General features: G+C 53.4%; 1 protein-coding gene across 1 annotated transcript in view; it reads left to right on the top strand.

The window, feature by feature from the left end:
* Window positions 1-2,919: 2,919 nt before the first annotated feature.
* Window positions 2,920-27,785, top strand: part of LOC121167817 (heat shock protein 75 kDa, mitochondrial) — a 33,589-nt gene continuing 8,723 nt past the window's right edge. The window contains exons 1-10 of the mRNA XM_040997461.1: window positions 2,920-3,001; window positions 17,355-17,519; window positions 18,052-18,134; window positions 19,242-19,382; window positions 23,186-23,257; window positions 23,644-23,804; window positions 24,548-24,657; window positions 25,085-25,158; window positions 25,651-25,806; window positions 26,697-26,817. Coding sequence (XP_040853395.1) covers window positions 2,926-3,001; window positions 17,355-17,519; window positions 18,052-18,134; window positions 19,242-19,382; window positions 23,186-23,257; window positions 23,644-23,804; window positions 24,548-24,657; window positions 25,085-25,158; window positions 25,651-25,806; window positions 26,697-26,817 — 1,159 coding nt within the window. The 5' untranslated portion in view covers window positions 2,920-2,925. The remainder of the gene's footprint in view (window positions 3,002-17,354; window positions 17,520-18,051; window positions 18,135-19,241; window positions 19,383-23,185; window positions 23,258-23,643; window positions 23,805-24,547; window positions 24,658-25,084; window positions 25,159-25,650; window positions 25,807-26,696; window positions 26,818-27,785) is intronic.

Genomic DNA, 27,785 nt, shown 5'->3' with positions numbered 1-27,785 from the left:
GGTGGTTCCCATTGGCTGCCGACCCTCAGAGTCCACTCAGTGAGATGGGAGGTAGTTGCTCCCTCGTGGTTGTCTTGAGCGAGCACGTGTGTGAAGCTGTCTGAAATTCTGTGGCAAAACAAGTGCAGTAGCTCTCCTTGCATGGGCTACTCCTGCCCTGCAGTCTCGGGGCACAGGACTCTCTGATGGGGCTGTTGTAAGCTAGAACGAAACAATGCATTTGAACCAAAATGTGCTTTTAGTGCCGCATGGCAGTGTAAGTTACCATTTAAAAAACAAAGCACAGAAAACCCAAAGTACTTTTTGTGTGCTTGCAGTTTACCAACATTTTGCTTTCAACATAGTCATATCATTTTATGGCGCATTTGCTGCGCCACTTTTGTTAACAATTTCACTGTAAATTCACTAAACAAAAAACAAAAAAAAAAAACCACAAGCACTGATGGCTGTAAGACAGTGTTGCTGGCGTCTTTAAGGGACTCAGAAGAGACTGGAGGGGGAGATCAGATGGTGAAAAGCCCTCGAGGGTTTTGAGGCCTCAGGTTAAGGGGACTGAAGAGTAGACAGTGCACCGCTGGAGCAAAGAACCCAGTTTTCACGTGCTCTCCTGTATGTGACAAAGTAAGGAGACGGGAAGCGCTAACCTGGCGACAAATGCAGAGGCAGAACAGGCACAGGGCTGCAAGAGCAGCGAGGGACAGTGGTCCTGGCCACAGCCAGGCCCTTCTACACTGCACCCTGACCCCTCCTTACACAGCCACTCAGAGCCCACTTGGGTAACTTCTGGAAAGTGGGAAACATATCCAGATGTGTTTCATAGACAACAAGCAGTAATTCAGTTCCTGAAAAAGATTACCTAGGGATCAGCTTGCCTTGTGCTGAGAGCCTGCTGGTTAAGTTTGCCATTGGAAAAAAGAGAAATGTAAATATGCTAGTGCCAGTGGTGCCACCTGCTAGTGTGGGTGACCCTGGTCCTACCTAATGCCTGAGTAGCAAGGGGAGGGGTCCGGGCCCTGGTGCTGTGCATCCCAGTGTCTCCTATGAGCTGCACACACACAAGTTGAGATGATCCTTGTGTAGGTAGGGTTGGGGTGGGGAGGCGCAGGGCTGCCAGCCCTGTCACACTGAGTAGTGTGGCCTCAGGACCAAACACCAACCATCACAGCAGCAGCAGAGGACTGCAGAAGGAGAGGAGCACAGCCTGGAGCCAGGCCCTGCATTCTGGGATGTCTGTGTCCCAAGCCACTCCTTAACTGCCCAAATACCTGTCCCCATCATGACTTGGACACTGTCTTCTGAGCATTCATGACACACGAGGGTTCAGAGGCGGGCACCATGCCCAGTGACTCAGACCATGCCTGGGAAGCCTATGTCCTGCTGCGAACCGGCTTCCTGCTCAGGCACACGGAGAGGTGCAGGTGATGGCCAGGAACTTGTGGCAGGCACTGGGGGCAGTGAACTACAGCCGCAGCAGCTCCGGCTGGCTGGCTCTGTGACTGGAAAACATGAAATCTCAGGAGGGGCTTTGATCGGGTGGTTATGGCTCTACTCCAAGCTGGGAACTTTCCGTCCCTGTCTGCCCACTGGTGAGCCACAGGACCTGTTCTTAATTCCCTGAAGAATCAAGGCACCCAGGGACACCCTTGTGTCTGCAAGAGTCGCTTGAGAGCCAAGGCAAAGAAGGATCAGTGGCCACCAGCTGTTCCTGTTAGGGCAAAATGCTCTGACCATTTCATTTGCCCCGGCCCCCTGAAGTTGACACTGACCGTGAAAGGCACAGAAGGGAGTCAGGAGCCGGCGTGGTGGGTGAAGCCAGGTCCCTCCAGGTCCCCGCTCTGGGCCTGGGAAAGGCAGCACAGGGTGACCCACGTGCTCAGGCCCCTGCCACCTCTGCAGGAGAGCGGGTGAAGTGCCTGCTTCTAGCCTGAACCAGCCACAGCCATCTGGGGGGTGAACCAGCTGACAGAAGATCCTCTGACCGCCTTTCAAGAAAAAAAAAATTTTTTTTAATTAATTTATTTTTATTGCAAAGTCTGATATATAGAGAGGAGGAGAGACAGAGAGGAAGATCCTCCGATGATTCACTCCCCAAGTGACCGCAATGGCCGAAGCTGCGCCAATCTGAAGCTAGAAGCTAGGAGCTTCCTCTGGGTCTCTCCCTGACTGCTTTCCCGGGACACAAGCAGGGAGCTAGATGGGAAGTGGGGTCATTAGGATACCAACAGGAGCCTATGATGGATCCTGGCGCGTGTGCAAGGCAAGGACTTTAGTCACTAAGCTACCGCGCCAGGCCCAAAATAAATCTTTTTAAATATAAAGAGGTTGGGAACGGGGTCAAGTCCTGCGTCCTTTTCCTTGCTTTCTGGGCAGTGTCCGCTCGCGCCTCACAGCCCGCACTTCCCTTCCCTCACCTCCACCCCGCAGTGTCCCCCTGACGTCCCTGAGGAGGCCGTGGCGGACAGGCGCGGACACCACGCGGCCTGGAAGGCACAACAGCCAAGCGACAGTCTGGGGTCGGAATGGGGGTGTTAGCAGGGCCTAGGGGACAGGAAGCCGCCGGCAAGCCACGCGAGCGCGCAGAGGCCATCCCTGCGGCTTCCAAGCGCCTTCTTGGCGCATCTCGCGTGGGTCCTGACCTCTGCCTCATCCCAGACACCCCGAGACAGCACTTCGGCTCACCCACCCAGGGCTGCCCGAGCAGGACCCGTCGCCCTTGTCAACGTGACCCAAGGTCACGCAGATCCCGCCCCAAGGTCCGACCGTCCCCGCGGCGCGGGACCTGCCCCACCCGAGCGCCCTCGCAGGCAGCGCGGCGGGCAGCCCGTGCGCGCCGTGACGTCACCGCGCCGCGCCCCGGGAAGGCCCGCCCCGGCCCCGCCCCCGGCCCGCCCCTCGACGCTGCGCGCGGCGTTCGCGAAGGACGCCATGGCGCGTGAGCTTCGCGTTCTCCTCAGGTGGAGTCGCTGCTTGCGGGCGCCCGTGCCGGCGGCGGTCCGGGGAGGTGAGGACGGTGAGGCTGTGCGGCTGGGCAGTGGGCTGTGTCCGAGCCGCAGGGTGAGAGGCCCGAGGCGCTTTCCTCCCGGGAGCTTAGGGGCGGCTCGCCGCGCGGCCCCGGGCCCCGCTGGGCTGTCTCAGCTGTGAGGCCCCGTGGAGCTGACCGAGGTCGGCTTCGGGTCGCGGTTGGCGCGACGCTGAGGGACGGACCCCCGGGCTTTAGTCTGGCCGGGGCCAAGTCCGCGAGGCAGCCCCGGAGAGTGCAGCCGCGGCGGGGGTGGTCGTGAGTGTGGCCCTGAGTGTGTTCCCCTAAACGCGGCCGGTGCCCCCTCCTCGTCCCCAAGTGGGGCGGGCGCCTGGGTTCATGAAATCGCTGGTTCTCCCGGCAGCGTGGGCTGAGGCTCTGGGCGCTGGGCTGTTGGCCGCCGACCCCCACCCCGAGGCCTGCTGAGCGAGGGGCTCCCGCCCGTGTCCTCGGGCTCTGCTGCTCGCCCCGCGCTGGCCTGCCCTGTCTTCTCGGGCGGGCGTGCGGGGTCCCGCTCCCGCCGGGGCTGCAGCTTCTTCACTCAAGGAGGTCGGCGTACTGGGCCCACTCGAGGCTGTGTCAGAATTCGTTGTGTTGCTTGGTCTCTGTGCCGGCGTGCTAGTTCTTGAGGCTTCCAGAGAGTGTGAGAGTGAATGTTGGGGAGCCGGGGTGGCAGTGGACGCCTGCAGAATCGTTGGGAAGCTTTTAGCCTGCTGTGTCTCGTGAACAGCCTGCCTCTTCCGTATCACCTCCACCATGGTGTGGTAGACGCTTTCAAAAGCACAGGTCTACAGAGGTACTGCGTGGGTACTGTGTGTGTGTATGGGTGCATCACCTGTGTAGTGGCTCTTTATGTAGCTTTATAAATATCCTCTTTCATGTATTTCCATGACCAGCTTGTATGATTTTTAGTCTTTTTATTTAAAGCCGTGATTTATATAAGGCCAGCTGCTGTGGTGCAGCAGGTTAAACCACCCTGGCAACATTAGTATCTCATGTGAGAGTGTTGGTTCCCAGTCTTGGCTGCTGTTTCTGAGCTCGGTCGCTGCTAATGCGTTGCAAAGCTCAAGTATTTGAGCTGCTGCCACTCACAGGGGTGGAACTTGGACACTGAATCAACACACAGAAGATCTCTCACTCTTTCTCTGTCATTCCATGATCGTAGTAAGTGTGTCTTGAATAGGTACACACAGCATGGCTCTCAACTGCTTGTTAATACTCCAGATAGATGCAACAGATGGGGAGGCAAGAGCCAGCAGGAACCTTCCAGGGTGATGGAGTCGGGGGCCGGGAGCAGGACTGGAGCCCAGGCAGACACGTGCCCCGAGGCTGGCCGCTGTGCCCCATCTCCTCAGTGCTGGTGTGTAGGGACCGTGTCTGCGAGCGCAGTGTGCTAGGGGTTGGACACTGCCTCGGGGCTTGGGGAACAGCTTCAGACTGTGTCTCTATTAGGAATTCTGTGGGTGGGTGGGTGGTTAGGAGCCAGGAGTGTTCTGCGCATGAGTGGCAGCCCACCGGAACTTTGCCCTGTTGGGGTAGGAGTCATCGTTATGGAGGAAGCAGAGCGAGCATGGGTGATCTGGAAAACATGTTGGGCACAGCAAAAATACAAATGGCCATCAAGCCTCACCAGAATTTAGTCCGCCAGAAGTTAACTGCTTGCCAGTAGGCTAATGAGGTTTTCTCCAAATAGAGGCCAGCTAGTCCACTCAGTGTCCTGGGCAGGTGAGTGTGGCCTAGCAGGAGTGGTGGCTAGGTTTTCCCTAGGGCCACCAAAGCGGCTGAGGCTGGCAACCCAGCTGCCCCATGGAGGAGCCAAAGGAAGTAAAGGGCGGGCCACAGGTGTGTGCACTGGGGCGCCTGAGTGGGGCCAGCTGCAGCCAGCACTTTCCCCTCACTTCACTGAGCTGACAGCAGCATCCTCCAGGGCCAGGCCGGGAAGTGTGAGGCTGAGAGGGTCTCTGGGAGGCTAGGGGAGTCTGGTGGTCCCAGGCCATTCTTGGAGGATGGAGGAAGTAGTGCTTGCTGCTCAGGCATCAGGTGAACAGTCACACCGCTGGGACTAAAGCCAGCAGGAGAGACACAGCTTGGCTTCCAGGAGGCCCTAGGATGGAGCTAGGGCTAGGTTAGGACACCGGCACCTGCGTTAGCTGAGCTGTCAGGGGAGTAGCCAGTTAGGACAGAACTTGTTAGCAGCTGAATGGATGACGTGCGATGGAAGGAAAGTCCCTTGGCCAGAAGGGAGCAGCTGCAGCTTGGCAGGGTGGTGGAAAATTGCAGAGAAGAAAACGCTCTTGTCCTGGGAATGTGCAGTAGTAGCACCATGTGGCAGGTGAGCTCAGGAGGAGCAGTCAGAACACCAGGTGAATCTTCAGCGTCGGTAACCACGTGTCCAGTAGGGGTTCAAAGCCATGCAGTGTCCTCTATGGTGAAGCCAACTAAAAGTTTCTTTAAGCACCATGCTGCAACGTCTTGATGCTATTGAGCACTTGGCTTTCACAAGAAAGCTACTTTTAAAAATGTGTGTGTGTTTGTGTGGATGAATTGTAAGGATAAAAAGACATGCAAAGCTTCCCAAGTGTTTGGGGATAAAGCTGGGAGCCAGTAATTCTTCAGGTCTCTTGGTGACAGGAGCGCAGTGATTGTAGTGTTATGGCTGATTTTGCGATCCCAAGAAAATCATTAGGAGTCTGAAGTTGGTGCTAACGCATAAAGGGCAGTTTATTCAGGTTAACCTAGGTCTCCCGTCCACCCCCCAGTCTCGCCCAGCAGGGCTGTTGGGGGAAGGGGCAGCTGCAGCCAAGGCTGCAGCAGGAACAGCAGGGCAGAAAAAAAAAAAAGCGAGGTTGAACAGCACAGGGTTCTTATACATTTCAGGACAATTCCATATAATTATACAGTCATGATTGGTCAGTTTAACTGTTAACTTAAAAAAAAAAAAACAAGTTGGCAGGCTTCTATTGGTGGGTGTGAAGCAAGCAACTTACAGACTCATGGGCTATAGGACAGTGGGTCTTATCTAACACCAGGGACCTCCTTCCTGAGGAGTGCTCTGCCTGTGTGACCTGCCAGGTGTCCTGCCGGGTGTCGTGTAGACTGTCAGGCCTGGAGTTCACACAGCCCCCAGCCAAGCAAGACAGAAATCACAAAAGCAGAAACCATTCAGGTTCTTCAGTAGCATCGTCATTGCCTCCTGGGATTTGTCTTAGCAGGAATGCTGGGGTCAGGAATCAGAGCTGGAAATCAAACCAGGCACTCTGAAGGATTTGTTTGTTTATTTTAAAGGCAGACGGGGGGTCCAGCGCTATAGCCTACTGGTTAAAATCCTTGCCTTGCATCATGCACTAGGATCCCATATAGGTGCCAATTTGAGTCCTGACTGCTCTACTTCCCATCTGGCTCCCTGCCTGTGGCTTGGGAAAGCAGTGGAGGACAGCCCAAGGCCTTGGGACCCTACGCCTGCATGGGAGACCCAGAAGAAGCTCCTGACTCCTGGTTTTGGATCAGTGTAACTGGCCATTTTGGCCACTTGGGGAGTGAACCAGCATGTGAAAGATCTTTCTCTTCGTATCTCCTTATAAATCTGACTTTTCAATAAAAATAGATAAATCTTTTTAAGAAAAAAACTGAAAAAAAATGCAGACAGATCTTGCATATTTCAAATGGTTACAGTGGCTGGGGCTGGGCCAGGCCAAAGGAGCCTCTTCCAGGTCTCCCACAGGGTGCATGGGCCCAGGCACTTGGGCCAGCCTCTGCTGCTTTCCTGGGCACATTAGCAGGGAGCTGAATAGGAAGCAGAGCAGCTGGGACTGGAACTAGCACCCATATGGATGCAGAGCAGGCAGCAGCTTTACTTGCTATACCACTGGACCAGCCCTCAAATTAATGAAATGTGGGCATTTGAACAGCCTGGTCAGACACTGTTCCAAAGGTGCTTTTTCTGAGTCCACAGAGCCTAACTTTCAGGTGTGCAGCATTTAGTAAGAGATGTCAGGAGGCTCACGTCTGGCTGGTTATTTCTGCTAACGAACTTGGAGAATTGATGTCTAATTGGAGGAGATTATATGTACCTACTTTTTGTTTGCTTATTTGAAGATTTATTTATACATTTGAAAATCAGATGAACCACTGCCCCGTAACCTACTAGCTAAAGTCCTTGCCTTGCATGCTGCAGGATCCCGTATGCGTACCAGTCCCAGTTTAAGTCCTGAGTGTTACATTTCCCATCTAGCTCCCTGCTTGTGGCCTGGGAAAGCAGGTGAAGATGGCCCAAAGCCTTGGGACTCTGCAATCACGTGGGAGACCCAGAAGAAGCTCCTGGCTCCTGGCTTCGGATTGGCTCAGCTCTGGCCATTTTGGCCACTTGTGGGGGTGAATCAGTGGATGGAAGATCCTCTCCTTCTTTCTGTAAATCTGACTTTCCAATAAAATTAGGTAAAATAACAAAATTTTTATGAGCAAAATCCATAATGGGGTGGTAAAATAAATCTTTAAAAAGAAAGAAAATCAGAGAAAGATGGTCAGAGAGCTGACTTCTGTTAACTTATTTTCTAATGGCCTGACCAGACTGAAACCAGGAGTCAGGAGCCCCACCTGTGTCTCCCTCATGGGGGGCAGGGCCCAGGCAGCTGGACCATCTTCTCTTGCTCTACCAGGTGATCAAGAAGGAGCCGACGGGACACAAATCAGTGACCCTGTGGGATGCGCAGATCTCCACAGTGTCATGATGTAAACCTCTTGCCTAAAACTCCCAGAAACAGGATGGATTTCAGTGTGAGTGGCTGGCCGAGGTGACTGGCAAGCAGAGGGTTGCGAGTTCGGGTGAAATAGGGAGGAGCCTCCTGGCCTGAGGAGCCGGAGGAGACTCTGTGTTTGCCTGTGCGGTGTCTTCACTGTGTGGAGGAGCAGTAATGCTGCATCCCACTGTTTGGAAGCACTGTTAAAGAACATTAAACTTACAAACATTGATATTTTAAGTTTAGACATGTCAGGTAAGAAAGTTTCAGACGCTTCTGGCCTTGTGAGAAATGGCTTTCCTGGCCTGTGCTGGGGGAGGCACACCTGTGGCTGCTCCTGCGGGTTTAGCTGCAAGTGTCTTGGAGGCGTCTGCCCATGTTACGCTGTGCGTTCTGGTGCTTCTTGGCACTTGGCTCCCTTCAGTTCTGAGTCCACCCACTGAACTGGTGGACTCACTGAAACTGAATTGGTTTCATAGCTCACTAACTATTGACCTTGGCCTGAGGTTTGAAAAACACTATTAATTGGCTGTACCCTCTGAGAAAAGTAAGTGTATTGTATGTGAAGGGCTTGTTTAACAGTTACTGGCGGGAAAACAGAAAAACGAGCTCCCTGTGGCCCCTCTGGTTGTTCACAGTGCTTGGGGAGCCCTACTTTGGTGACGCCCCTGCAGTGGGTGGCCCTGAAGAGTAAAGCAGGTGGGGAGTTGCTGTGGGTCCTCGGGCAGCAGGGAAGGAGCTAACCAGGGGACAATCTGTTGCATCCTGAGTGGGGCAGAAGGCCAACAGGACCGCTGGGGAGCCCTTCCCATGGGCGCTGTGTGCCTTTGGGGTGAGAGATCAGAGAGAGCCAGGCGGTGATGGGGATGCTGACTGCGTGTGGGTTTTCATCAGTGAGGATGCAGGGCTGCCTCCCAGGGCATGGAAGCTGGCCGTGAGGACCTCCTCTTCCCTCAGCCATGTGTGCCCACACCTGCCTTCCCCAGGAGAGAAGCAGAGGGTGTCTTGGGGGCCGGGGGCTGCTCTGTGTGTCCACACGGCATGTTTTTTCATGGCTCATCCTGGGCTTGTTCCTGTTGACCCCTGGAGTCCTAGGGTTCCAGTGTAGGGTTCTAGGTAAGCTTCCGTAAGCTCCCTCTCCTGATGGGTTCTTGGAAGGAACAGACTGTTGATAAACCACAGTACTTCAGCTGGTTCTCACAGCCTTACCAGTGCTAGAATGTCAGCATTATAAAGAGCTGGGTCGGTTTGGCTGTGACAATGCCTTTCTTCAGTTGTGACTGTAGTGAAACTTTTTTTCATCTAGAGCCTTTTGTCAGCTTATTTATTGTGAACTTGCCATTTTTCTCTTGAGTCTTCTTTTTTTTTTTTAAGACTTATTTATTTTTACTTCAACGTCAGAATTAGAGAAACAGAAAGAGATCTTCATCTGCTGGTTCACTCTCCAAGTGGCTGCAACAACTGGTGCTATGCCAGTCCGAAGCCAGGAGCCTCCTCCAGGTCTCCCACGCGGGTGCAGGGTCCCAAAGTCTTGGACCATCCTCCACTGCTTTCCCAGGCCACAGGCAGGGAGCTGGATGGGAAGCGGGGCTGCTGGGATTAGAACCGGCATCCATATGGGATCCCGGGCATTCAAGGCGAGGACCTTAACTATTATGCACTCATGCCGGGCCCATTGTTTTCAAATCTTCCCCCCTCTTCCTCCTGTATCTGGGAAAGGGGGGAAATTATGGGAGAAGCCATACGTAGCCCCCCTACCACCGCAATACCCAGGCATGGGGAACAGCCACCTAATGCCATCCCAGAGTCCTCAGTCTGGGGCCTGCTCTGAGGGGTCTGCTCAAGTGGTTTCGGTGATGTTGAGATGCTGTCCATATCGCTGATCCAAGGATGAGGAAATCCTTTCAAGGTCCATCTGCTGACAGAGTCCACTCCATAGTCTCCATTTGCCCAGATATTTGCTGTCAGCGCTTGGCTGGGGTAGTTGAGCAGTTTGTTCTGCTCTTCTTCCTCTGAAATGTTGCCAGATGTTCTCTGCAGGCCCCAAAGGACTGCCACATCCTCCCTGTGCATCTGGGCCTGCTATCCACTGCTCCATCTGAGCCACTTAGGAGATTCAGTTCTGACACATGCAATCCTCCCCATGGTTGGAGTTCTGTATCCAGCTGTTTAGTTCTGTGATCCCCACAGAAAAATAATCCCAGACCCAACTCGTGTGTGATTGCCACTATGGGGTCTGGCTCAGTCCATCACTCATGTCAGCCTAAACACACATTGGTAGTTGTAATTGCTAGGTGAGTTCTCTTACATAACCCTGTCTCTAACGTAAAACAGTGGATGCTGCAGCCTAACCCAACTCAGCTCTCACATTCACCAACAGGACCTGCAGCCAGGTCGGAGCAACCCCAGATGATCCCCATGGACCTAATCCCAGCCCTGGTTGCTCTGCTTGCCAGTGTATGCAGCAGACTGGCCCAGTCTGTCCCATATCCTATTCAGCTCTTGTATACATCAGTGGGTGTTGAAACTTAGCTCAAATCCAACTGACCCCACTATCCATCTCACATTCATGCCAGAAGGTACCACCGCCTAACTAGCCAGACCTGCTTCCAGCCCTGATTCTCATGCTCACCCATCAGAGACGTGCCCACAGTTTCCCTAAGGGGCCCAGGCCCAGATCTTGCAGTCATCAGGTGGTTTTGCAATCTTACCTGACAGGACTTGCTCCCACTCCTTCCCCCCCACCCTGTCCCAGCATTTGCCAGTTGATGCTGCAGCAGAGCCCAGCCAGCCTGCACCTACTCTGGCTTATGCATGCACCAGTGGATACAGTGTATTAGCCCAGCCTGGCTTTCCCCCAACCCAGTTCACATGCAGGCCAACAGGGTATAACACTGCCCAACCTGGTTTACCCGAGTTCCAGTACTCACACTCACCAGTGGGAGCAGCGACCCAGCAGGAGAGACCCCCACAGCCTGCTTACTGGGCTTGCCACCCCTACCTGCTGGTCTCACATATGATGGTGGGTGCTGCAGCCAAGTCTGGTCTGGCCTTCCCCGCCCCCAGTTCTACCTCATTGTGGTGGGTGCCATCGCCTAGCCCAGCCCTGAGCTTCCAGTCTCTGCCCTATGTGGACTGACTGGTGTTATGGTCTGACTCAGCCTATCCTGCATCCTGTCCTGGTTCTCAGATCTGCCAGTGGGTGTTATGAACTGGCCTAGCCTGGCCTGCCACCAGACCTGACCTACACATATGCTGGCAGGTATAGTAACCTGGCCTGGTCTGGGTTGTTCCCAGCCTTGGTCACTACACTCACTTGCAGGGACTGCATCCTGACAAAGGAGTTCCCCAAGCTGCTCTGTCAGACCTTCCTCCCAATGGCAGATCTTGCACACACCAGTGAGTCCTTGGCCCAGACTGACTTAGTCCACTTCTTGTCCTGGAAGGAGCAATGGTCTTGCATTGTGACTTTTTTCTTTTTTAAACATTTATTTTATTTGTATTGGAAAGTCAGATATACAGAGAGGAGGAGAGACAGGAAGATCTTCTGTCTGCTAATTCACTCCCCAAGTGAACACAATGGCCGGTGCTGCGCCGATCCGAAGCCAGGAGCTAGGAGCTTCTTCCGGGTCTCCCACGTGGGTGCAGGGTCCCAAGGCTTTGGGCCGTCCTCTCCTGCTTTCCCAGGCCACAAGCAGGGAGTTGAATGGGAAGTGGGGATGCTGGGATATGAATGGGCGCCCATATGGGATCCTGGCGCGTGTGAGGCAAAGACTTTAGCCACTAGGTTATTGTGCAAAGCCCGCCCTGTGACTCTTTAGAAAACATTTTTAATCTACTCAAAACACATAGTTACAGAGAAGGACCTCTCATCCACTGGTTCACTTCCCAAATGCATGTAACGGTGGTTGCTGAGCCAGGCCAAAGCTAGGAGCCTGGGACTCCATCTAGGACTCCCAAGGGTAACAGGGACCCGAGTGCTCAAAATATCGTCTCCTGCCTTGTAGATGTTAGTGGGAAGGTGGATTGGAAATGAATTTCCTATGTGGGATGTTGGCAGGTGGCAGTTAATTGGTAACACCACAAAACTGGCTTCTGACTTGCTTGCTTTGGTCATGGTGGTTTTTTTGCCTTTATTTGTGCTCACGCTATAGCTGAGTAGTTTTCACAGCTTTGTCCTCTGTGTGGCTGGACCAGGGGTTTTTCATGTCCAGCATGCATCTAAACGAGCTGCTGGGTGATGTGTTGTGCTACAACTTGCTGAGTATGAGAGCTGTGTCACATTGCACCCTAGCACCAGGATCTGCAAGTTTCTCCCGTGCTGTGTGCAGTGTTGTCAGACCTCCATCTTTGTGTGTGTGTGAGTGTTAGGTCATATCTGGTGTCTGTGGTTAAAGGTGAACTAAATATCAGAAAATGTACGAAGTGTATGTGTAGCTAGAGACAGTGTTATGTCTGAAAGATCATCCATCACTGTGTGTGGTCTCCCACTCTGACAGTTGATGGATATTGCACTGTTTGCCAGGAGGGCTTCTGTTCGAGTGAGCATTGCACCCTACTTTCTAGATGCACCTGCTTCACCAGGGTCCCGGGCTTGGAAGTGATTGCCGCAGGGTTAGGGTCTGACTGTTTTCAGAGCAGGTCGTGACCGTTGTTCCCATCCCGGGTGGGACCCCCACACCACCACCTTCCAATTTGTCAGTGTACTCTCTTTACAGAAATGTTTAGTTATGGCTTTAATTGCATTTAATTGAGTACTAATCAAGTTCACATCTTTGGTTTTGGTGATTGACCATTTGTTTGCTGTGAAATGCTGGATTTTTTTTCCTATGTTCTTCTGGATTGGTTGTGTTGTTCTGTGCTTTTTGTAGGTATTTATGGATGTTACTCTTTTTTTGTTTTTTCAGTTACCCCTGTTGCTAACGTTATCTCTCAGTCTGAGGTGCACTGTTTGGTGCATCATGACCCATGGTGTGTGTGCGTATGTGTGTGTGAGAGAGAGAGAGAGAGATGAGTAGAAGGTTTTTACTTTGCTCAAGTAGGGTGTGCATCTTTGGGTTAGGGTGTTTGCATCAGCTACACACACACACACACACACACACACACACACACACACACCCCACCCCACCCCCCCCCCCCCCCACCCCCCATTGATGCAGGCCCTGGGAGGCAGTGCTGCTGGCTCCTGTAACAGGATCACACGCACTGGATGCTGGGCTCCTGGTTTTAACCTACTCTAGCCTTGGCCATTGCATACATCTGGGGAGTGACCCGGTATATCTGTCTCTTTCTGTATCTCCACCTTTCAAATAAATGGGAAAAAAAATTTTTTTTCCTTGTGTTTTCTTTTTTAAATATTTCTTTTTTTCCTTTTTTTTTTCCTCTTTCTTTCCTTGGATTCCTCTCCTGCTACTATGGCAACAGATCTAGGGTCTTCCCTGCCTCGGAGCCCTCTTCTGCCACTAGGGCAGGAGCCACTTTCTCTTCTCGTTAAATAAATATTGCTTTGCAAACTTAAAGAAAAAAAAAAGATTTGTCTTCATTGGAAAGGCAAACTGACAGAAGGAGAGACCAAAAAAAAGATTTTCCCATCCACTGGTTTATTCTCCATGTAACCCAGTGGCCAGAGCTGAGCCAGTGTGGAGCCAGGAGCTTCTTTCTGAGTCTCCCATGCAGACTTTGGGTCATCCTCCACTGCCTTCCCAGGTTGTAAGCAAGGAACTGGATGGGAAGTGGGCCAGCCGGGACTTGAACTAGTGCCTGAATGGGATGTTGTCATTTGCAGAGGGTTAGCCAGTTGAGCCATCTCTCTGGCCCCTGTCCTATTGCCTTATTTCTACCAAACAGAAGTATGAACTTGGAAGCATTGAACTTTTTATCTCTTTGCTGGTAAATTTGCTCATTAATAAGACTTTCTAGATTCGAAAAGAATTGCACGTAAACATTTGAGGACTTATTCTGGACTATATACACATTTTGTTTGGTCTAAATGTTAAAAATTAACTGCGAATATTCACAGTTGGGGAATTTCCTATAAATATTTGAGCTTCTTGTTTCCTTTAAAATATCTAAAGTTGAGGGCCTGGCACAGTAGCCTAGTGGCTGAAGTCCTCTCCTAGCACAGTAGCCTAGTGGGTAAAGTCTTCTCCTAGCACATGACAGAATCCCATATAGTTACCAGTTTGTATCCCAGCAGCCCTGCATCCCATCTAACTCCCTGCTTGTGGCCTGGGAAAGCAGTGGAGGACGGCCCAAGGCCTTGGGATCCTGCACCCGTGTGGGAGATCTAGAAGAAGCTCTGGGCTCCAGGTTTCAGATCAGCTCAGCTCTGGCCGTTGCGGCTGCTTGGGGAGTGAATCAACAGACAGAAGATCTTCCTCTCTGCCTCTCCTCCTCTCTGTATATCTGACTTTCCAGTTAAAAAAAAAACTAGAGAGGGTGTTGGACTGCATCCCCTAGTGTCTACTGTCCCCCACCACTGATACCGGCTGCTCAACAGCTTCCTGGTTTGCAAGCCTGGTTCTGCATATTGGTGTGTTGTCAACTTCACTTTCTGATGGATGATGGGTCATTGTCAAACTAGACTGCATTCCTAGCTTGATTTTGATATAATTTTGTTTCTTCCTCAATTTTTTGCTAGTATTTTATTAAGGGTTTTTATGTCTGTTTTGTGCCTTTCAGGTATTGATATTAGGCTCTTTCTGTCCTCAAAACTTGTGGGAACATACTCCTTTTTTATTTTCTGAGAAAATTAGTATGAGAACTCCCCTCCCCCACCCCTTGTGGCTGGTGTGATGGCTCAATTGGCTAAGCCTCTTCCTGTGGCACCAGCATCTCACTGGAGCACCAGTTGACGTCCCGGCAGCTCCACTTGCCATCCAGCTCCCTGCCTGTGGCCCGGGAAAGCAGTCGAGGACGGCCCAAAGCCTTGGGACCCTGCACCTGTGTAGGAGACCCAGAGGGAACTCCGGGCTCCTGGCTTTGGCTCAACTGCAGCTATTGTGGCCACTGGGAAGTGAACCAGCAGATGGAAGATCTCTCTCTTTCTCTCTCTCTGTCTCTCCTTCTCTGTGTAAATCTACCTTTCCAAAAAATAAATTTTAAAAATGACTTATTTCTTCTTCATAGTTTGATAGAATTCATCAGTATAAATTCTAGTCCTAGAACCGTGATTTAAAAAAAAAAAATATTTATTTACTTAAAAGGTATAGTTAGGGAAAAGAACTTCCTTCTGGTGGTTTGCTCCAAGATAGCTGTTATAGCTGGAGCTGGGTGTGGCCAGAGCCAGAAGCCTGGAGCTACAGCTGGGTCTGATGGCTGTCAGGGCGCAGGTACTTGGGCCATCCTCTGCTGCTTTTTCAAGTACATGAACCAGGAAGGAATTTGTCGGTTTCATCCGTGTCGTCAAATGGCTTGGCATGGACTTGGGCTCAGTTCTGCTGTCCCCAGGATTGGTCGTGACCTCCCTACTCTTGTGTGTGGTGTCCTGGAACTGGCTTTTCCACCTTCCTTTGGATCCAGTCCATGTATTTTATGTGTCTACGGTTTTCTAGTTCTCTTACACTCAGCTGTTCTACTTTGCCACGCTGTTTTACTCGTTACCGTGATGATTGCAAAATGGATCCTTAGCTTTTCCCTATGTTTCAAATTACATTGCAATTGTTCCTATAAAAAGTAAGAACCTTGTGTAAGGTGCATTTTCTTCCCAACTCCATTTGTCATGCATACCACATGCACCTGTAGACAGCAACTACCATAAACTCATCTCAAGGAAGTTAGGAGAAAGATAACTGTACGCTGATTTGGTTCCCATGTTGGACTCCTAGCCCTGCGTCCTGCTTGTTGCTGCGTTATTACTGTTTTCCACCAAGAGCTCGGCTCTGTAAGTGCTTGTGTGTACACGTAGGAACTGGGGCATCCTTGCTTTCACCCCGCTCGTCAGCAAAGACCATGAGCTTGTCGTGCCCTGATGTGTTGCAGCGGTGGAAGAAGCTCCGCCAGTTGGCACTTAGCAGCAGCTTGAGTGAGCAACAGTGCTGGGAATTCATGGCATGAAGAGATTGCTGTAGACTGCAGGAGCTGGGCATTTGCGGAGGGGACACCCCAGAAAGGCCTGACACCATTCATGAGTCAGGGCAGGGAAGCAGCAGGAGCATGGGAGTAGATGGGCGTGTGGTGCCACATTCTTACTCTTGTTCCTGCTTGATGTGACCTCAGGCCACCAGATGGTCTGAGACTTTGTAGCCTGGGCTTGAGGTTTGTGGTTTTTCCTTTAGGTAATGGAGAAAGGTAGGGACAGATCCTGTGGTTGAGTGTGTCTGACACCTCAGCAGGCAGCCATTGTTGGAAGTTGAGCCAACCCGAATCACATCTTTATTAGTTCTGTCCACTAACATAATCTTTGGCACTTTTGGCCTCTGCTGCTCAGCTTTTTTTTTTTTTTTTAAAGATTTATTTTTATTATTTTTTCATTGGAAAGGCGGATATACAGAGAGGAGAGACAGAGAGGAAGATCTTCCGTCCAATGATTCACTCCCCAAGTGAGCGCAACGGGCCGATGCTATGCCGATCCGAAGCCAGGAGCCTCCTCTGGGTCTCCCGCGCGGGTGCAGGGTCCCAAAGCCTTGGGCCGTCCTCGACTGCTTTCCCAGGCCACAGGCAGGGAGCTGGAAGGGAAGCGGGGCTGCCAGGATAGAACCGGCGCCCATATGGGATCCCGGGCGTGCAAGGCGAGGACCTTTAACCACTTGCGCCACCGCGCCGGGCCCCTGCTGCTCAGCTTCTTATGCCCTCTTCTTCACTTTGGGGTTGAGAGTGGGTGCTTGTGGGGGGAATAAGGAGGTGGTGAGGTTGAGTGGTGCTAGCAGACTGTGGTGAGGGCATCGGATCATTCCATGAATCCCTCCCACTGGGCTCTTAAACTGATGGCATGGACCTAGAATGGCTTTGATAGGAAAGCCAGCATCCCAGCTTCCCTGGGTGGGTTTACCAGACCTTCGCAGGCCTGTGCATGGGGCTGTCAGTGTGGATCTAGCTGTGGGCACTGGGGGCTTCGCACAGCTGCTGGTGAGGAGTGGAAGGCAGGGTTTTGGAGTTTCCAGGAATGTCTGATGGGGGGAGTGGAATACACGCCGCCATGGTAGGGATGGACCCAGGCCTGGAGTGCTGTGGACAGCGAGGTGTGGTGCGGTGAGGGGCTGGGCCGGGGGCTGGGGAGGGGCTGTCGTGGATGCTGCTGGGATGAAGGCCGTGTAGACCAATGGCTCTGTCCTTTCCACTGGCAGGGCATATGGGAGTTGTTGGTGGAGCTTCAGGGAGTCGATGGGAAGGGACCCCAGGTGCAGTGGCCATGCCCCGAGTTCAGCCTTCTCCTTCTTCCCCGGGCAGGTCTCCTGCAGCTCAGGGCCGCTGCCAAAGCTCAGCTCCTGATCCCGGCACTAGTGTGCCCCTTGGGTCCACACCCCACCCTGGGGGCTCCAGCGCCTGCGCTGGGCATCAGCAAGCCCTTGCACAAGTCCAGCCGACATGACTGCAGACTGGGACGGTGAAGGTGGCTTCTCATGTTGATGTCATCTCATTCTTTCTGCCTGTCTCTTGAGGAGGAACGATTCTGTGTCCTTGGAGAGCCCCGGTCCAGCTCACGAGCCCACGGCGACACCTGGCGTTTAGCGTTCCCTCGAGCAGGCGGCTGAGCACTCGCGCTGCAGAGGGCGAGGAGGAGGAGCACCCGCGGGCCGGCGTCGGCAGCACGGAGAGCGTGCACGGTATTTCGGGCTGCTGAGCTGGGCGGAGGGTGACTAAGACGGGGCGCAGCCTCCATTTCCGTGCCTGCCGGGAGCCTGGCTCTGTCCCCGTGCGTCTCGCGCCCTCTGCTGGTGGCGTGCGGGCCTGCGGCGCGGTGGCGCCCGCACATCTGCAAGCCATCAGGCAGCTGGCCGTGGGCCTGCAGGGGTGAACTGTGAGCCGGTTGCCAGCCCCCTCCCCCAAGTGTACAAAAGCAGCACTCAGAGCCAGCCCTGGCTTTAAGTGAGACGACGGCGGCAGGATCTGACATCGAGAAGTGAGGTTTTCTGGTATTTCAGTTTTAAAATTGGCAAATGGCTTTCTGAAGGCCAAGTTTAGGGTCTGGTTGCCAGTGCCAGCTGGAGTCTCCTGCCACGCGCTTTGGTGGGAAATGGAGCTTGCCCGTGGCTTTTGTGTGCATTCCTTTCAGAAATGTTGTGAATGCAACATAGCATGATCTTCCACAAAAATAGAAATTAGATTTTGCTGATGGTGTCTGTGATTCATTACCAGGTTCTGTTTCCAAACACGAATTCCAGGCAGAGACCAAGAAGCTTCTGGACATCGTTGCCCGTTCCCTGTACTCAGAGAAAGAGGTACGGGCCCTGGTGTCAGTTCCTATGGCAAAACCACTTCCATCATTTGAGGAGGTGCCAGAGCTGCCAGCCGCAGGGCACTGTCATCGTGAGCTGCCACCAGAACTTTTTTTTCTTCTTTTTACCAAAGTCTGCCAGTTTTATTGGTAAACATAGCCAGATGTATTTTGGGGACCAGATCCACTCTTGGAATTAATTGATTAATCTTAGAGACAGACCTGCGTGCCATGTGCTGGTTCACTATCCAAATACCTGCGACTAGCCTGAATTTGAGCCAGGCCAGAGCTGGGGGTTGGGAACTCAATCCAGGTCTCCCACATGGGTGGCAGGTGCCCAAGTTGCTTGAGCTGTGTAGCAAGAAACTGCAATTGGGCAGCAGAACCGGGACTCACAGGCAGGCAGTGCCTGGGGGACATCTTAACATTTCACCAGACACACGCTCCCGACCATTTTACAATCTCCTAAGCAGCAGGCTGGGGCCCTGTGAGTCCATCCACTGTTGGCCTGGTGCAGCTGCTGCCTGCAGATGTTAGCAAGGGTGTTTCCAGGGGAGGTCTTTGAGGAGGTGAGTACCCACCAAGGGCACCAGGATGTGGATGGCTAGATTGGACCTGGCTGCTGCGGCAGCTCAGAGCAAAACCTGAGGGCTTGGCAGGGGCTGCTTCCCCGTCTTGTGCCATTAGGTCCTGTGTGCATGGAGCCCAGTGACTGCGGCCCCTGCTGAGTCGCCTTTGCCTCTCTAACCCACACTCAGCGAGGCTGTTCCAGCCAGGCTTTTCCAGACCCCCGAGTCTTTCTCTGTGCGGGGTGACAGATCTGCTCTCTGATGCCCTCCCTGCAGGACATGGGGATAGCTGTGGGACTGCTGTGTTCTCATTGTGCAGGAGTTGGAAAGGCAATGGTCCTGGAAGATCCTGAAAGGATGCATGGCAGGGACTTAGAGGCAGAGTCAGGCTGAGCAGTGTGCACCTTCTGGAACTGCATGACGTCTTCGTGCCCCTCGCCTGGATTTGCTCCTCTGCCCTCAGCAGCACTATGGTGTGCATGGCCAGATGGCCTGTGTGTTGGCCACGTTATTCACACCTCACCCCTGCTCTGGTCCCATAGGTGTTCATACGGGAGCTGATCTCCAATGCCAGTGATGCCTTGGAAAAACTGCGGCACAAGCTGGTGTCTGATGGCCAGGCGCTGCCAGACATGGAGATTCACCTGCAGACAGATGCCGAGAAAGGGACCATCACCATCCAGGTACTCACTGCAGCCCCTTGGGACACCAGCCTGCTCGCACAGGGTGGCTGCTGGCTGACTTAGCAGTGCTGGCCCCTGCCTTCTGACATGCTCAGGCTGTCAAGGACACAGTGGCAGTCCAGCTGCTCTGGTAACACTTCCATTTACTCTGAAGAGTACTCCTTCATTCTAGAGACTGTGGAAGGCACAGGTAGGCAGAAAAATGAAATTCCAGCTGCCAGAGATAGGGGCTGAGAGCACTGGAACATTCATCCATGTAGAATTTTGTGTGGGTGTGTTTATTAATGTGTTTAAACCTTGGTGTTAGCTGTATTTTGTTTGTTAATTTGAAACGCTCGTTCCCCAAGTGACCACAGCAGCCAGGACTGGGCAAGGCTAAAGCCAGGAGCCTCATCCAGATCTCCTGTGTGTGTGCAGGGGCTCACGGACTTGGGGCGTCTTCCTCTGTGTGTGTACAGGGGCTCAAGGACTTGGGGCGTCTTCCTCTGTGTGTGTGCAGGGGCTCACGGACTTGGGGCGTCTTCCTCTGTGTGTGTACAGGTGCTCGAGGACTTGGGGCGTCTTCCTCTGTGTGTGTACAGGGGCTCGAGGACTTGGGCGTCTTCCTCTGTGTGTGTGCAGGGGCTCGAGGACTTGGGGCGTCTTCCTCTGTGTGTGTACAGGGGCTCAAGGACTTGGGGCGTCTTCCTCTGTGTGTGTGCAGGGGCTCACGGACTTGGGGCGTCTTCCTCTGTGTGTGTACAGGGGCTCGAGGACTTGGGGCGTCTTCCTCTGTGTGTGTGCAGGGGCTCACGGACTTGGGGCGTCTTCCTCTGTGTGTGTACAGGGGCTCAAGGACTTGGGGCGTCTTCCTCTGTGTGTGTGCAGGGGCTCACGGACTTGGGGCGTCTTCCTCTGTGTGTGTGCAGGGGCTCACGGACTTGGGGCGTCTTCCTCTGTGTGTGTGCAGGGGCTCACGGACTTGGGGCGTCTTCCTCTGTGTGTGTGCAGGGGCTCAAGGACTTGGGGCATCTTCTACTGCTTCCCCAGATGCATTAGTGGGGAGCTTTGTCTGGTGTGTCACAGTGTTGGCCCCTAGGACATGAGCATTTTAACCACTAGGCAAACACCTGCCCCTTTTGCTGATTCGTTTTTAAGGCTGTGCCGAGTGAGTGTTTCCATGCCACGTGCACTCGTGTAGAGAAGAGGGACTCTGGTAGTTGGGGGTTCATCAGGGAGTTTTTGTCTCCTCTCTGGGGGAGTGAGTCAGGCCCAGCCCCCTTTGTCGTGCACACAGGCTGCTTGTTGAGGCCTGGATTGGGATTGGGTTCCTGCCTTAGCTTTTCTGGGAGCTGTGCTGGCCATGTGCACAGGGCTGGGCAGCTGAAGGAGTGTCCCATTCTTCTTCCATGCTCATTGAGGTTCCTCAGAGCAGATGTGGGAGGCGGGGCTTGTCCCAGGTCACTGGCTGGGAAGTTTGTCTTCCCCATGTGCTTCTGAATGCTTGACCACTTAACTAACTACCCTTGCTAGTTGGTTTTGTCTTTCTTAACATATAAAAACTTTTTTTGGATTTATTTTTATTGGAAAGGTAGATATGCAGAGAGGAGGAGAGGCAGGGAAGAAGATCTTTGTCTGATGATCCATTCCCCAAGTGACCACAACGGCCGGAGCTGAGCCAATCTGAAGCCAGGAGCCTCTTCCGGTCTCCCATGTGGGTGCAGGGTCCCAAGGCTTTGGGCCGTCCTCAGCTGCTTTCCCAGACCACAGGCAGGGAGCTGGATGGGAAGTAGGGCCACCGGGATTAGAACCAGTGCCCACATAGAATCCTGGCACTCTCAAGGCAAGGACTTTATCTGCTAGGCCACCATGCCGGGCCCTTACATTTTGTTTTCTTAAGGACGTATTTACTTACCTGAAAGGCAGAGCCTCAGAGAGAGAGAGAGAGAATTGCCAGTCTGCAGATTCACTCCACAGAGGCCTAAACTGGGCTATTCAAGAGCCAGGAACTTCTGGGTCAGCTGCATGGGTGCAGGGACCCACGCTTGCAAGCCGTCCTCTGCTGCATTGCCAGGCACCTTAGCAGGAAGCTGGATTAGAAGTGGAACAGCTGGATCTCCAACCAGTGCCAATGGGATGCCTGCACAAAGAACACTTCTAAGATTTATGTTAACTTTGAAGGAGTGTGCCCTCTGACACCCAGTTTCCTCTGTTCTTTTTAATTTGAGAAGCAGAGATTGCCCATTTTCTCATTCACTCTCAATACCTACAGTGTCCAGGCCTGGATGGGGGCCAGATCCAGGAAGTCCAGGTCCCTTCTTGGTGGTAGAGACCCAGTTACATGAGCCTCAAGTGTCCTTTCCTGGGCTGCGCAGGAAGGGAACCCAGGAGCCTCTCAGGACATGCAGCATCTTACCTCTCGTCTCTCTTTTCTTTCTTCCTCCCCCTCTTTCATCTTTCTCTCTCTTTTCTCTTTTTTTCAAGATTTATTGAAAGTCACAGTTAGAGACTTTTTCATCTGCAAATCTATTTACCAAATGGCCGTAACAGCCAGGGCTGGGACAGGCAGAACCAGGAGTTTCATCCATGTCTCCCTCGTTAATTTTAGAGCCCAGTTGCTCGGACCATCTTCTGCAGTTTTACGGGCTCATTAGCAGAGAGCTGGATCAAGAGTGGAGCAGCATGGGCTCCCATTGGTACCCACATGTGCTGCTGCTGTCACAAGTGGTAGCTTTAGCCATTGTCCCACAACACAGGCATCTTAACTGGAATATTTTTTTTAAGATGTAATTATTTTTATTTCAAAGATTGATTTACAGAGAAGACAGGAAGATCTTCCATCACTGGTTCACTCTCCACATGCCTGTAATGGATTGGCTCCTGAGCTAATCTGTTTTTTGTTTTGTTTTGTTTTTCCTGAGCCAATCTGAAGCCAAGAGCCTCTTCTGGGTCTCCCGCATGAATGCAGAGTTATCACTGCTTTCTCAGGCCATAAGATGGATTGGAAGTGGAGCAGCGGGACTCAAACTGGCACCTGTGTGAGATGCTGGGGAGTGCAGGAAGAAGCGGATTAGCCAGTTGAGCCATGGCACCAGCCCCGTCTTAACTGGAATCTTAATTGCTAAGCCCAGTGCTCACCTAGCTTTTATTCACTTGTAAGGCAGAGGGACTGAGAGGTGGGGAAGGAGATATGAACAAGAGGTGGTCGGGGAGATCGTCTTGTCCATCAGTTCACACTCTGCTCACGATAGCCAGGAGCCTGGAACACTGTGTGTGTCCCAGGTGAGTGCAAGGACCCAAGCTCTTGAGCCATCATCTGCTGCCCCTTGGGATGCCTTGGCAGGAAACAGAATCAGAAGTTAAGGTGCTGGGACTGAGCCGGCGCTGCAGCCCTGACCCGCAGGACCGGGAGCAGCTTTGCTCTCTGGCCGCAGTTTTCCCGTGTCTTGTATCTCAGTGCCCATCTTGATGCAGAGTGGCCTTGCACTCAGTGCCAGCTTCCCTGGGATGTGGGCAGCAGCAGTCAGCTGACCTACCGTAAGGCCACAGTGTCTTCTAGTCTTGGCTGTTCAGACTTGCTGCTCTAGTCCGTGACCGTGAAGGTTGCTAAGATTTCCTTGGTTTTGATGCCATATCATTTGCATACCTGTTTGTGAATGAATGTTTCACTTGTTTGCACCAATTGCTTGCATTCTTACTGTTGGGCTCTGAGAGCTCTTTGTTCACACTAAATATGCATCCAAGCGTTTTCATCAAATAGATCCTTGGCAAGGATTTTCTCCCGTGACCTGTGTCTCAGCATGCCACCTGGTCTTTCTCCTCAGGACACTGGCATCGGGATGACCCGGGAGGAGCTGGTGTCCAACCTGGGGACCATCGCCAGGTCGGGGTCAAAGGTAAGTGGCCCTGCTCTGTTGTTCCCTGGGGCGCCCAGGTCTCCCTGGCATGGAGGCCAGCTGCTGGTTAGATAAGGGCCCATCAGGAGCATGCCACAGGTGGGCACAGGGGCCTCGAGGCAGTGGCCCTAGTGTTGCCATTGTACAAAAGGCAGTATCAGGACAATTGCTATTCAGCTTGGTCAGGACTAGACAAGACGCTGGCTGTAGAAGTGGAACACAGCCTCTTCCCCAGGGTGGCCTGCTTCCCCTGGCTGGTCTGGTCTTAACATGAACAGGAACATGAGAAAGATCCTTGTGTGTTTGACTTCAGCTGAGAAGAGAGCAGGTGCTAGGGGAGACCACACGGTGGGGACAACCTTCTGACCAATCCTTCCCACCCACAGGCCTTTCTGGAAGCACTGCAGAACCAGGCGGAGGCCAGCAGCAGGATCATCGGCCAGTTTGGAGTGGGCTTCTACTCGGCCTTCATGGTGGCCGACAAAGTGGAGGTCTACTCCCGCTCAGCAGCCCAGGGGAGCCTGGGTTACCAATGGCGCTCAGACGGGTGAGTCAGAGCGGCAATCCCACCCCCACAGGCAGGGTCCCCAGTGCCACTGATGTGTGGATTGGAAGTCACTGCTGCACCCCCGAAGGTGCAGATGGGTGCGCGGTGCTGTGGGGCTTCACTCTGGTCCCTCCCAACCCGACGGAGAACTGAGGTTCCAACCTGCAGGTGTACCTCCTGCTGGAGCAAAGGGCTGGAGGCTGCTGTAGGTGGGGGTCTGCTGGGGTCTGAGCGCCCCCCCTCTCCCGGGTGCTGTGTTGTCTATACTACACCCGTGGTTGCTGGAACCCATGTGAGCACCCTGACTCTCCAGTAGCATGTGCGTGTTTGCTGTTCCTGCAGGGTGGCAGCCTGCTCCAGGGGGGCACCAAGGCTCCCTCAGGAGATACAGATCTCCTCTAACTTTGTGAGCGTTGTGCACCAAGTTGCTAGTGAAGCTGTCTGTCTCCTCAGCGCTGCCTCAACAGCACCTTGTCCAGGACCTCAGAGACCGTACCTAGGGTGCCTGGGTCTGGTTTGGAGATGGGTCAGATCCCACCTGTAGCCTTGGATCTGCTCTGTGGTTCCATAAGCCGAGGCAGGACCCCCTGGGGGTGCCAGGAGGCTGTGCACCCCTCACCCCCAAGTCATTGTGTTGATGGCCACTTGGGGGCTGGGCACTCTGCTTGTGGGATCCCGAGGGAAAGCGGCTGGGCTGCCCCCACGAGGCTGTGTGAGCAGTGACGTTTCTCCCTGGGTCTCAGCTCCGGGGTGTTTGAAATCGCCGAAGCATCAGGAGTCAGACCCGGCACCAAAATAATCTTGCACCTCAAGTCGGACTGCAGGGACTTCTCCAGCGAGGCCCGGGTTCAGGGTGAGCAGCGGCCATGCCAGGTTCCTAGCAGGAAGGGGAGGAACAGAGTGGGTGACCTCTGGGCCTGCAGAGGACAGGCCTCCTGCCACAAAGGTCCTTTCCTCCCCTCCGCCTGGGAGTTCAGTGACATGGAGGGTTCCGTAGCAAGATGTCAGCAGCCCTCTGGCCCAGCCTGCTTGAGGGCGCTTCTGAATCCAGGCGATCCCAGGACCCAGAGGGTAGCAGTTGCTCTCATATTTCATCAAGTGCTGTCTCAGATGCACTGCCACTCCCTGTAAAGCCGAGCCCCGTCTCCCCAGAGGCCACTTGCCAGGGTCTTTCCCATTCTGCCAGTGCATCTGCTGTGACTGGGCTCTGCACTGGGGAGAGGCGCTGTCTGGCAGTGTGGGCTGGAGCTGCTTCCCGAGGTTTCACTGCTGTCTTGCAGATGTGGTGACCAAATACAGTAACTTCGTCAGCTTCCCCTTGTACCTCAATGGAAAACGCATCAACACCTTGCAGGTGAGCCCATGCAACCTGAGGGAAACTGTCCACTGGCAGCATAGGACTTGCTTGCACAGAGAGGGTGTCTAGGGAGGGGTTCAGGCCCGCAGTGGGGTACAGGTCACGGTCGTTCCCAGAATGTCCCCATTACCCTGTAAAACGCCGGTGCCTGTCGTCATGCACTCTTCCTGCCCCCGGCAGCAGTACCTTGATTGCTGGGAATTTCTGGACCTGTCATGCTAATATGGACTTTTAACATGGTCTTACCGTGGCTGCCATCCCACATGGAGCAGCATGTCTGGACTGTTCAGCTATGTGGCAACACCAGTCACGGCTGAGCAGTGCCTGTTCTGTCGGGGTGGACACCACTGTGTCCAGCACGCCCAAGCACCCTCACATCCCTTCCTGACACTGTCCTGGGGAAGGGGCTCTGTATGGGAGCCTTTCCCCGGCCCAGGTGGCCACTGAGGGCTGTGCCCAACATGCTCTCCCTGTCAATCCTACCTCCAGGCCATCTGGATGATGGACCCCAAGGACGTTGATGAGGGGCAGCATGAGGAGTTCTACCGTTACATCGCCCAGGCTCATGATAAGCCCCGCTACACCCTGCACTACAAGGCGGACGCCCCACTCAACATCCGGAGCCTCTTCTATGTACCAGACACAGTGAGTGGCCCTCTCAGCACTGGTGCTCTATATGATGCCAGTACCACAATGAAAGATTAGTGTACTGTGCCACTGTGCTGGCCCCTGGAGAGTGTGTTTTCTGTGCCATGTTTCAGTCAGGCCTCAGTACCAGGGCCTGGCGATGGGGGTGGTCTAGGCAGTGGTCATTCTAGGCCATCAGGCAGCACTTGCAGGGTTGTGTGGAGTAGGGCTCCCACGCTAGTGCATCCTCAGTGCTCTGCCTGTCCCCTGCACCCACAGTCCAACTCTCCTGACCTCTCACATTTCTTAGTGTTCATCCTGGAAAGAGCTGGGCCGGTGCTGGCCCTTGAGTGAAGTCTACAGATAATCCCAAGCCTTCCCAGACCTGTGCCTATGGCTGACACATGTCAGCCCCTCTGGTGGGAGAGCAACACCTTGGTGCCCAGACCAGGCTGGTCCAGTAGGCTGTGTGGTTACCAACTCAGAAGTGGCCCTGTCTTTTTTGCAGATCATGAAGCACTTTTAAAATCCGCCCCACCCCACTGTGTAGAAGTATGAAAACCATTCCTAGGCTGCACAGGTTCACAGTGACCCAGACTTAGCCTGTGGGCTGGGCCTGCTCCCCCTTGTTCTGAGGACATACAGTCTTCCTTAGGGAGGGTCTGGGGTGGGGAAGGGAGGTAGCAGTGCCCAGGAAGCCTGCTCGGTCCCCGCAGAGCTCGGTACAGGGCGGGTGTCTGCCCCGACGCAGCAGCAGCAGGAGGGCTGTGTGTGCTGGCTGGGCGATAGCAGACTTGCTTCCCATCTTGGTATCCTGTGTATGCTGCATCTCCAGCCTGGAGCTCCTTGGCTGCTCATGTTGTCACTGAGCTCCTTGCACGGGACTGACTGACCTTTCCTCACCCCAGAAGCCGTCCATGTTTGATGTGAGCCGGGAGCTGGGCTCCAGTGTCGCGCTGTACAGCCGCAAGGTCCTCATTCAGACTAAGGCCACCGACATCTTGCCCAAGTGGCTGCGCTTCGTGCGAGGTACAACACCCAGTGCATGCTCAGTGTCTGGAGGCAGTGCCTGGGGCCAGAGTTGCCGACCCTGCACGTGGACAGGGTCAGGCTGGGCACTATGGGCTGGCTGTTCAGGAGCTAATGGGATTACTGTTGAGGGAGAAGGCCAGGTCTGAGCACACAGGTGCACATTGTCCAGTCACATTATACATGTATAGATTTTAAAGATTTTTTTTTTTTAGTTGAAAGACATTTTATAAGGAGAGGAGAGGTTATCCATCCATGGTTCACTTCCAAAATAGCTGTAGTGGCTAGAACTGAGCCGATCCAAAAGCCAGGCGCTTCTCTGGCTCTTACATGTCCAGGGTTCCAAGTACTCTGGCCAGCCTCTGCTGCCACAAGCAGAGAGCTGGATTGGAGTGGAGCAGCTGAGATATAAATCGGTGCCATGTGGGATTTGGGCACCACAGTACGGAGATTAGCTTCCTGTGCCCCACTGCACCAACCCCACATTTATTTTATTTTGTGCAGACTTCCCCATTTTTATTTAAGTGAGGAGAAAGAGTAAACAGATAAAGATCTGCCACCTGCTGGTTGACTTCCCAATTGGCCACAATGGCCGGCACATGGGCACAGGGGCCTAGGCATTTGGGCCGTCCTCTGTTGCTTTTCCAGTTGCATTGGCAGAAGTGGAGCAGCCGTGACTCAAGCCAGCACTCCTATGGGATGCCGGTGCCATAGGCACCAACCCCTATTTTTTTTTTAAGTTGAAAGTAAGAATTCCACAGGAGAAGCAGAGATGTTCCATCTGCTGGTTCACTTCCCAAATGGTTGCCCCTGCCAGAACTGAGCTGATTTGAAGCTGATAGGAGTTGCTTCTGGATCTGCCATGTGGGTGCAGGGTCCCAGTGACTTGCTTTCCCAAGCACATTAACAGGGAGCTGGATCAGAAGTGAAACAGCCAGGATATGAACTGGTGCTCATATAGGATGCCA

The sequence above is a fragment of the Ochotona curzoniae genome, unplaced genomic scaffold (genome assembly GCF_017591425.1).
Source record: "Ochotona curzoniae isolate NIBS_2020 unplaced genomic scaffold, NIBS_Ocur_1.0 patch433, whole genome shotgun sequence".
NCBI classification, from domain to species: Eukaryota; Metazoa; Chordata; class Mammalia; order Lagomorpha; family Ochotonidae; genus Ochotona; species Ochotona curzoniae.
The sequence above is the reverse complement of the archived record's forward strand: the minus strand, read 5'-3'. Positions and strand labels throughout refer to the sequence as shown.